Genomic DNA, 11,094 nt, shown 5'->3' with positions numbered 1-11,094 from the left:
GTGCTTTCTTGATCTGAAACAATCCAGTCCAGAATTCTCCCACTTGTATCTACCCTGAAAGCAAACTCCCCAAGCTGGAGCCTGGCACAATCATTCTGAGAATAGAAAGGGTAATTTTTTCTCGCTGTCCTCCCTACACACAGAGATCCAAATGTACAGGTGAGACAATTTGGTGCCCTTCAACGACAAGAAACACCCTAAGTTGGGGACCTAATCTTCTCTGAGTTTTATTCTCAGTATGCCACTACACAGATGTCTATGCCACACGATGATTTATTTACGGGTTATACAATTTGTGAAGGCTGTGTATGAATACCATACATTTTTTTTATTTGCATTCCATTTTTTTTAAAAGGACAAACGTACACAAAAGCAGGGGGTCTAAAACCCCTTCCACTGTCATTACACTTTTATACAGTGCAGAATGAAACTTAAAATAGGTGTGCCACCAAACTGTACAGTCAGGCAAAAGGGGGGAGGGGGAGGAAATGACAAAAGCGTCCTTCATATTTATATTTTTATATATATAATATATAATTATATATAAAACATAGAGAAAATTGCTTTGCCATGCTGCTGCTTTTGACATTAACAATGGTTATTTCACACAGTCCCTACGGCAAATATTGCCAACACATTAACCACTTTAATACTGATTGATCAAGGCTGCTGTTGTGTTTTATTAAAATGTTGAATAAATAAAAGCGTGAGCCTTGTTAATCGTTTCCATTTTTAACCTTTATTTCTCAAAGTGCTTTTTCTTTGTAATTTGGTACTTTACTATTTAAAATAGGCTTGGGTACGGTCAAAAAGAAGTGGGGTGATTTCTACAGGATCATGTGATTGAGCACCCAGCTCAACACCCTCAGTTCTACTGTTGCATTTTCCGTGTGTTTGTGTGTGTGTGTATCTGATCCTGCTTTTCAAATCCCCACCAACACCTGAAGGTAGAGAAGGCTTTGGAAACTCAACGCACAATTACGATCTAGGAAAGAAGATATGGGAAGAGCACCATCTCAGCACTCACTCAGATGTCTGGAGAGTCTGCCATTGCCCTGAATCAGAGGTCAAATAAACAATGAGCCATATGTATATTTCATGCTCAGTCCCTAAAATATAAGAAGAGAGGTTACAACTGGAAGCCAATTCTGGTTGCTGAATGAAGGACCCAGTGATGGACACCACATGAAAATGATTGTTGTTCACCATCGCTGTCTGCATTATTTGTGCTGCTTTACTTTGTACAGCAGATCCCTGACCCTCAAATTTTAGAATCCATTTTCATTAATGGTCATTTAAAATTGTAGAGAATTTGGGGGTAGGATATATTTTTAAAAAGCAGAGTTCATTTGAATCCTATTCCTTTTTTAAAGCGGGAGTGAGGAGGAAACCACAAAGTGGTTTTTGGAATTTTTACCAAATCACTGTTCTGAATGTACTGAGACCCAAGATGAAAGGACAATTGAGTACTTAGTGTTTTGGCATTGTGCTTCACCTTCCCCTACAAAAAAAAAAAAAAAGCACACACAACGCATCTTTGCTCCTCTTCAAGGCTTCCTTGAGAACAGCGTGTTCCTCTCTGTAGATGTTTTGAATATTCATATACCTCATGAGCAACTATCAGTCTAGCTTCTGGGGAGGTTCTTTGGCTCCTAAAGGGGCTTGTAGAAGGAAGTTCCACAGTTCTATACAGTTTTCACTTGGATCTTTGGGGATTGGCTGCCCCTCCAAGAAAGCTCAGCTCCCCAGCCCTACTGTCACATCACGCAAGGTTTGATGTCTTGGTATGTAACTTGCTGATGGTAGTAAGAGCCACTACCTCCTGAATGCATGGAAGATGACGCCATGGCGTTGATGGAGAAGACAAATTCTTTCCGGTCACACATGCTTGGAGATTGAGAATGGTACCGGATTCCTGAAAGAAAAGCAGAGAGCATATTTAAGTGACTGGGAAGAAGACAAGAGACAGAGAGGAGGGGGTAAAATATGTCACCCTGGAGATATGAAACTGCAGAATTAGAACCTCGATTATACTTTGCTTCAGCATGAATAGAAACTGTGGTCTGTCTCCAGCTAAGTTCTACTCAGAGGAAACCCACTCGAATTCATTAACAGGATAGGAATAACTTAGGTCCATTAATGTCAAAGGTTCTACTCTGAGTAGAACTTAGTTGGTGACATCCCGGTGGTCTTGCGTTCCACTACAGGTGTCAATCAACAAAGGTTGAGTGACTATTTTGATAACAAGTTCATTCCTTTAAGGTTATTCTGCATGCATGTTAAGCTTTAACATTGGCCAATTACAGCATTGGCTTTTACAGTAGGAACAGGAGTTACCCAAGCCATTTTACTGCCTGTGACAAAGGACAAGACCATGGGTAGGCAAACTAAGGCCCAGGGGCCAGATCCGGCCCAATCGCCTTCTAGATCCGGCCCGCGGATGGTCCAGGAATCAGCATGTTTTTACATGAGTAGAATGTGTCCTTTTATTTAAAATGCATCTCTGGGTTATTTGTGGGGCCTGCCTGGTGTTTTTACATGAGTAGAATGTGTGCTTTTATTTAAAATGCATCTCTTGGTTATTTGTAGGGCATAGGAATTTCATTCATCCCCCCCCCCATAAAAAAATAGTCCGGCCCCCCACAAGGTCTGAGGGACAGTGGACCGGCCCCCTGCTGAAAAAGTTTGCTGACCCCTGGACAAGACTGTGCATTCACCACGCTGTGCACAAAATCTAACTAGGCTGGTTATGGAATCCTACCTCAGCACTGGCGATGGAGTAGAGTCCTCTGCACCCTAGTGCCATACGTTAGCTTAGGGGCTCCAGGGCAGACCATATCCTAGCCACTTTCTGCCCCTCAGAATTTGCTGCCTGAGACTTTCTCTTTTTAGTCAAGAGAGCAGAGGCAGCTGCTTCATTCTGCCTCATAGAAGGAATACATAAGGAACACAGGAAGCTTTCTTCTACTGAGTCAGACCATTGGTTCATCTTGCTCAGTACTGTCAACACTATCTGGCAGTGGCAGTGGTTTTGGGCAGCAGTCTCTCAGCCCTACCTGGAAATGCTGGGCACTGAAGCTGGGAGCATCTGTGAGGCCGATGATCCATCACTGAGATGTGTGTGGCCCTTTCCCTGATGTAAGATGCCCAAAGGAGTCCAGCTCTGAGGCAGAGTAGCTGCCTCACATAGATCATGTCTGAGCTTCAGTTTTTTACATTTCCAACATAAAAGGGGCATCATGTAAGAAAAATGGGATAGAATTCCTCTTCCTTCCTTCCTTCCTTCCTTCCTTCCTTCCTTCCTTCCTTCCTTCCTTCCTTTCCTTCTGTCTGTCTTTCCTCTCTTTCTTTTCTTTTTTGCTTTCCCCCTTTTTCCTTTTTTCCTTCTTTCCTCCTTTTTTCCTTTTCAGAACAGATTTTAGAAGCATTTCTTTCACTCCAGTGTACTATAAAAGGATACATTGTATTGGGTATGAACTTTTGTATACCTTTGGTCAAGGATCAATAAATATCTATATTAACAGAAGACTGGAGAGCTACTGCCAGGTATGGTCAAGGATAATAAATGGGTAACAGAACCTGTGCAGCTTGCTATCCTCCACATACTGGGACTTACCAGGTACTTCACAACCTCTATGTTGTGTTTTAGTTGCAAGCAGGGAGCAAAACCTGAAGATTTACTGAGCTTTCATTAGGCTGAAATTAGCTTGGGGGGGGAGAGAGGCAGAGTGGGGAGAGGATGACGACTTCAGTAGGCCTGAGCTACGTAAGCCAGTGGTCTGACTCAGTAGAAGGGCAGATTCCAATGTGGCTGAGTTCCACTTCTGGCATGCGCGGGTGGAATTTTTGAACACATCTCCCCTTCATCCCTTGAACAGTAGAACCTCATGCCGTATCACAAATTGCTTCTGAAACTCTGTAGTAGTAGTTACAGCAACCTGCAAAGGCAACCTGCCATACAGAAGCCTAGGGTGCTTCTCTTGGAGAAACACAATTCCACAGACTTGTTGCTTGTCTACAACTGGTTACACAATTCAAGTCTTGGAGCCTCACCTTCTTCCACCTCAGTTTATGGTGACAATAGGCACCAGTCCACAAGATCTCCCCCTGGAAGGGGCTTCATCAACGCTTTGGAATCTGTTAGACCCAGCTAGGTGATGTTATGGACTCTGAACTCTGCCGTTCTTAATCAGAGGAAATTCCCACTTGATTGGAATGGGAATTTTGCCCATTCGCAAATAGCAGGATGGGATGGGACTGTCTGTTTCCTGGCTGGCCAAGGAAGGAGGACTGAGGGTTGGGCTTTTTTCTTTTCTTTTTGGTGCTTGTGTGTATAGATTTGGCTTTCTTGATAAAGCTGGAGGACTTACATTCATTCAAGCCAGAGGAAAAACAAGCCCTGGCTTTTAATTATTTCTAGGGTTAAATTACTACTGTACGCCAATGAAGACTTGCAATGAACATAAACAAAACCTATCAGGTTTTGGACCACAATCAGACATTTTATTAAAAGCAGATATTAACCTTGCTCCTTCTTCTGAAAAGGAACATACCTTTCTTCTACCCACCCATCCCTTTGCATGGCTGATGCTACAGGATCAGGGCAGGCCTTTGCAGTAACTTGTGGGAAAAATTATCTATGGATCCACATCTGCTGATAGTATTTAAATATACTTATTTCATTGTAAAATCTAATCAGTCTGGAACTTTGCTTCCTAATTATCAAATTTCATAGAACACTTCCTCACACAGTAACTGGATTACTCATATTTAGTGGTTAACAACTTGCAATGGATAGAATTAGCATTCCTCTCCCTTTCAGAATTGTAAACCCTTTCTGTTTTTAAAATAACAGCCCTATCTCTACCCATCTATAGAGCAGTTAATGACACCATATACGGACTGCACAATGGACTTATTTAAGTGATTTAAAAAAAAAAACACTTTTGCGCCTATATGACAATAGAATAATTTCTTAATTAATTGGTTGTCCATTTCATGGTGATTTAACCAAGTAAAGAACTGACAAAAATTAGTAGTAGTAGTATTAGTAGTAGTAGTAGTAGTAGTAGTAGTAGTCATTGCCTTTTTTAAATGTTGTTTTTTGCATGCCTTCTGTGGCCATCCCCTCCCCCCCCCCCCATTTAAAAAGGGATTATTTGGTTTCCAAACTCATGTAGCAGAAGTCAGAATGATATCCAGGATTTATAACTCCCTCATTTGTCCAGAATGTATTTTTTAAAAAATAAAATGCTCCTCCTCCCCTTTAAAGAAACAGTAGGAGACGTCAGTTTTTATATTTCGAAGGTGAGGTGATTGCTATAGTTATTTTTTTAAAAAAGTAAACCCCCACTCTTAGGCTGTAAAAAATAAGCTTGAATTTCCTCCCAACTTTCCATAATTTTTCTCTGTTCATCTCCATTATTTCCCACGCGCCTTTTGGCTCCCCTCTATTACTACTAGTTGTCCTTAACTCTACCTGATGCCCCGGACCAAACAGAGGTGAGAAGACCTGTCGGGTCAGTAGACCGCTCCATTTGAAGCAAGGAGGAGCGGCTGGAGTCGGAGTCAGAACCAGGGAGTCAGAAGACGGTGGCTCGCCGTGATAGCGCCTCGCTATCTGATTGCCCAGCTGCTAAAACTAGAGGGGAGCTGTTAAAATACAAAGGATCCTACCCCCAACCGTAAAAAAAAAAATCCTCTCTTCTAACAGAAGCAACACCACAGGACCCCACCCGCAAAAAGGCCATAGGGAAGAAGAATTCTTTAAAAGTCTTTGGACTCTGCGCTTTGGCTAGCCGCGGCCTTTCGGCGCATCAGGCTAATTCTTTTTCCGAGCACAACCCTTCCACGTTTGTTTCGGCTATTATTATTTTTTTAGGTCTCTGAATGCTTGCAAGCTTTTCTTTATTCCCCCCCCCCCCAAAAAAAAAACTTTTGTCTGCTGAAAAGACATTTTTCCCTCTTCTTCCCCTACGAATTGGAAAAAGAAAATCAAACTAACGCTTGTCTTCTCGCCTCTTAACACCCCTTATCTTTCCTCTCCAGTGACCGACAGAGACCTTGTCAATTTCCCCTTGCTGGGCTGGTCAGTTTCAAACCATTATTCCCTCCTCATAGTAGGATCCCTCATCATCCCAATGCTATTACGACTTATTGGGTGAGGGGGGTGTCTCCCCATCCAAATCACCACCGAAAGAGAGTACGTAGTGCATTTTCATGTTTTTTGCAAAATCGAAACTAATCGCGCAGGTCCCTTTTTCTCTTACGGCCTCCGCTGCAAAGATGTCTCGCCCTCCTGGAACGCGAAAGAATCCGGCCAAGGTAAGCAATGTCGAGAATGCAGAGGGGCTGTTCGGAGCGAGGAGGGGGGTGTAATTTGGAGAGCAGACAGCGGGGTGGGGGAATAAAATAATAATAAACAAAACCGCCCTAACAAAGCTGGTTGAGGCAAAGAAAGATGTTTTGTCTACAAAGGAGAGTTCAAAAGGGCAACTGAAATTAGGCAGTCAGTAAAATACTGACACAGGATTGACTCCTTTGCAGAGATCAGCTCTGGGAAAGAAGGTTTGGGGAGCAATTTTAAGTAGAAGATTGTATAAAGAGAATCAAGAGGTGGAATATATTGGATGGTGATGGTGGTTGTTGTTGTTGTTGTTGTTATAATTATCATCATCATTTTGGAAAATCTGTTTCGTTTCATTGGGAGAAATTGACAGCGCAGTCCTATGTGCATCCTCCCAGGTAAGTGCGTGTAGGAATGCAGCTTTAAGTTCACACTTTGATCACTGGGATATTTTTAAGGGCTTGGCTTTGGCTTGAGCTAGACTAAAATTACTCCTTGTCACCACTGCTGTCGTTAATTGCTGCAGTGGCACTCTGCTCGGTTTTGAATTGATGAGACCGGTCAGTATTAGAAGTGCTAATTAAATAGGATTACTATTAATAATTACTAAAGTCGTTGTTGCCTCGAAAGGAGGTGGTGCTAAACCGGGTTAATCAATTGTTGGGGAGAAAAAACAAAACAAGTAGTAACAAGAGTTCTATAGCGTCTTAAAGGTTAACCAATTTTGTCCGCAGTAAGCTTTCTGGGTTGCATCCCACGTCGCCAGATAGCTGCCACAATAAATGGTAATATTTCAGGTGCCACAGGATTCAGTATCGTTCCTGGTGTTGACAACAACAACAACAACAACAACAACAACAACAACAACAACAACAACAATAATAATAATAATAATAATAATAATAATAGGGACGACAAGGAAATTAATTATACCATCATTTTTCTGACTTCAGAACAATATTTTCCTATATACGTTTAAGGCAATTGGCATTAAGATATATTGGCACAACTTACTTAATGATGTTAATGCAACTATGAACAGGTTTTCTTTCTGCCACGTTTGAGGTAGGAACTAGGGACTATACTGGGATTAATTATCTGACCCCCCAGAAAATAAAACCAAACTTCAACCTTATTTCACAACTCACGCTGTTTCTTGTTTTGAAATATGCTCCTTTCTATGATGTAAAACCGGGTCATGTTTATTAGGGAACCGCAGCGAGGAAATAAAAGTGACGCAATAACAAATCTGTGACGCCCCGTACAATTCCAGGGTTTGCGCACATATATTAACCGAAGCGTAGGTAGGTATTGCTGCAACTGTATTTAGACTACACTCCTATTAAAATCAATGGGAATTTCCCTATTTATTCCGTAACTGGATCCCTAAAACGCGTATGGCACTATATAAGAGCATTTTTAACTCAATCTGCAATGTGTCTTTAATGGATTTCACTGTCACCAAACCATCAGTATATAATAGAGTTTCTAGGCTTCTACACATACAATCATTGATGAGGCCCATGGAATATTATCCGTAATGTTATTCGGAATAGTATCAATAGGGCCGAAGCAGATTTAATTATTCCTAACGCACCTACTTAATGGGTAGCGTTAAATTTCTCTTAGAGAACGGGGCGCGCGCGAAGGTGGAGTGGGTAGAAAGGAAACGTCATCAATCCCACAAACTTCAAGTCAACTACTCTGACTAAACGAAGCAAAAAATATAAAAAGGCTTGCACAGTATTTATGTACACTGCTTCAAAATACATCACCTTCTCGCATTCTTGAAAACACTGTATTTCTGGGTGCGATTTTCAGGGGGCTAAAAAACTTTTGGAGCTGCCCTCTCGCCTTCTCCACAACTGAATTTATTCCTTTTCTCTATGAGCAAAACAACTGGGGGAGGATTGGCGGCTGAAACTGGGTGGTGGTGGGAAATATCCCCCGTTTTCTGCCCCCAATCCCTATTTTTCTAGCTATACATCCACAATCCTGCTTGCTCCCATATTCAGCCCCCTGACCCCTATTAATCGGCCCTCCCTCGCTCCAGTACCCTATGATCTCACATAAATCTCACGCGCACCCTTACTTCACTTTGGAACAGCCTCTACCTCGCTCCTAAAACGTAGCTTTCCCCGCACAGCAGAGGGACTGACTTCTGATGTCCCTGATCCGCTTGGGTTCATCCAGTCACCTGGATAACTTATCACCTAACCATACAATCAGGATTTCCCCACATTTTCAAAGCGTACCAGCATTCGTTTAATAGGAAATGGGGTCGAATTGTTTCCAGGCTTATTCCGGGGGGGGGGGGGTTATTTTTGGTCAGGTGTCACATATTTTAGCCTACATATCCGGCGCTAAAAGTGAACACGGAACTTGTTTGTTACGGATCCTTAAGAAACCTGTTGTTCCGTTGCTTGTAACTGGGCGCTCAGAGGTCTGTTCACAGGCACCCACTATGCATTTGAGATTTCCTCTGGGTTTGCAGCGCTGGACGCCTGCTCTTCTCCCTTTAGCTTTACAGCTCCTGGATTCGGCTGTTCCCATAACCCCGAACAAAACCTTTAGCCTCTGTTCTGCGCTAAGCGCTCCCCAAATTCTGGGCATGTTTCCTTCCCTCTTCCAGTTTACGTGCGGCCTGATCGCCGCTCTCTCTCGTGATTCCCCCCCCCCCCCGCCAGCGCGCAGGGGCGCCCATCCCCACACCAGCCCGGCCTTACCTTGTAGTTCTGCCGTGTTGTGACTGTTTTGGTGCAAGTAAGGTTGCTCCAGGGAGTGCGTGGACAAGCCCGACGAGAGCGGGTTCCCTGCCGGATTGCAAGGCGACAGAGGCTGCTGTTTGATGTAGGAAGCTCCGCTGTTCAAACCCGGCGCTGCGGAGGGCGCCCAAGCGGACGGCGCCGTGCTGGAATAGACGGAGTGGGGCTCCATCACGCCACCTCCGGGGAGCAGGGGCGAGGCGGGCACCGAGCCGTCGTGGTGACCGTAGTCCCCTCCGGCGGAGCCTCCTCCACCTCCACCTCCACAGCTCCCCATATAGGAATGGTGCGCTCCGTTGGAGGACAAGTGGGGTACGGAGTGGCCGGCCAGTCCCATGCCGTCGACGTTCATCATGCCCAGGGCGCCGCCGTCTAAGGGGAGGCTGTTTGGCGGGCAAGAGGGCCCCTGGAAGCCGTAGCTGTCCGGGAGGTGGTTGAAATTCAAGTTCATCATGCTGTACATGGGCTTGAGGGCCTGGCATTTCCGCCTGAAGCCGCGGGGCCTCCGTCGGAAGGAGCCTTCTTCGAACATGAACTCGCTGGCCGGGTCGATGGTCCAGTAGTGGCCCTTGCCCGGCCGGCCCAGCCCTTTGGGCAGCTTGATGAAGCATTCGTTGAGCGAGAGGTTGTGGCGCACCGAGTTCTTCCAGCCCTGGTACGAGCCGCGGAAGAACGGGAAGCGGCTCTGCAGGAACTGGTAGATCTCGCTCAGCGTCAGGCGCTTGGACGGCGAGCTCTGGATAGCCATGACAATCAAGGCGATGTAGGAGTAAGGCGGCTTCTCCGGCCGTCGGATGCCCGCGTTGGACTTCTTCGCTTTGGTGCCGCCGCTGCCTCCTCCTCCGCTGCCGCCGCCGCCGCTGCTGCTACTGCTGGGGGTCGAGGAGGTGGTGGACGACGCCGATTCCATGACTGCTCCCAGCTGCTGCTGCTGCGCCTTGTCGGAGGCTGTCGACATCGGAAAAGCCTCGGCCTCGGCAGGAGGAGGAGGAGGGGGTCGAGAGGAAGGAGCGCGCAGCAGTCCTGCGGTCATCGACGGCTCCCGTTCGCCGCCCCCTCCCTAAAGGACTGGCTCCTGGGCGGAACAGGGAGGGGGGTCTGAGCTCCCCCGTCCCGCTCCCAGGTCTTTCTCTCTCCTGCGCCCTTGCTTTTCCTCCAGAGAGTTGCGTAAAAGCGCTGCAAGCCGGAATGCAGAAGAAACGGAGCCGATCCCAGTCGCCTTCTCTTTCAGTCCAAGCTAAGCTGCGGGCTCCTGTCCCTGACTAAGGGGGAGTGGAGGTGGGGAGACAGAGCCAAGGCCGTGAGAGAGGGTAGAGGAGGGGACAGCTGTCCCCTGGACCCCCGGACGCGAAGCAAAGCCTCCTCTACCTGGAAAAGGCGCGTCTCCAAACCCGCCGCCACCCGCCCCTCTTCCTCGCGATCCAAGCCGGCAGAGAGGCTGTGTCCGAGCCTTCTGCTCCTAATCCGGCGTTCCAAGCGGGAAAAGACTTCCTCCTCCTCCTTCTCTTTTCCCTCCTCCTCTTCGCCCTTCCCCCTTCCCCCGTTTCTCAGGCTTCGCGGGAGGCGCGGGCTTTCTCCCCCCACCCTCCCCACCCCCTGCCTGACCAGCGTTTCCTCCCAGCAATCCCCCACCCGCCACCCCACCCGGCCTCCCAGGCTTCTGCCAGCGAGGAGTTGCTGTTGCTGCTACTGCTGCTGCTGCTTCTCAGCCCGGTGAGTCGCGGGTTCTGCCCCCAACCGGAGCGGTTGCCTTTAACTTTTATCTCAAGTCAGCGGGCGCCTGGCGGCTCTTGACAGCACGACGTAAGAGGCAGGAGGAGTCCCCGCCTCCCCTTCCCTCCCCGGCCCGCCAGGCAAGTTGCTCCCCCTCCCTCCCTCCTCCTCCCCTCCTCCTTCTTCCTAGTCTCTTTTCCGCGTCTTAGCTCAACATTGGTGGGCGCTGTAAGGGGCTTCGCTCCAACCAAACGGAGGGATTCAATGCTG

At 46.6% G+C, this 11,094-nt stretch overlaps 1 protein-coding gene across 1 annotated transcript; it reads right to left on the bottom strand.

Moving 5' to 3' along the window:
- Positions 1–255: 255 nt before the first annotated feature.
- Positions 256–10,680, bottom strand: FOXF1 (forkhead box F1). Its single transcript, XM_053400071.1, has 2 exons — positions 9,073–10,680; positions 256–1,915 (listed from the first exon to the last, which is right to left on the bottom strand). Exons 1-2 carry the CDS (start codon positions 10,142–10,144, stop codon positions 1,758–1,760), a joined length of 1,230 nt encoding a protein of 409 aa, XP_053256046.1. The 5' UTR covers positions 10,145–10,680; the 3' UTR covers positions 256–1,757.
- Positions 10,681–11,094: the final 414 nt, after the last annotated feature.

Source organism: Podarcis raffonei, chromosome 8 (genome assembly GCF_027172205.1).
Source record: "Podarcis raffonei isolate rPodRaf1 chromosome 8, rPodRaf1.pri, whole genome shotgun sequence".
NCBI lineage: Eukaryota > Metazoa > Chordata > Lepidosauria > Squamata > Lacertidae > Podarcis > Podarcis raffonei.
This window is presented reverse-complemented; position numbering and strand designations above follow the sequence as displayed.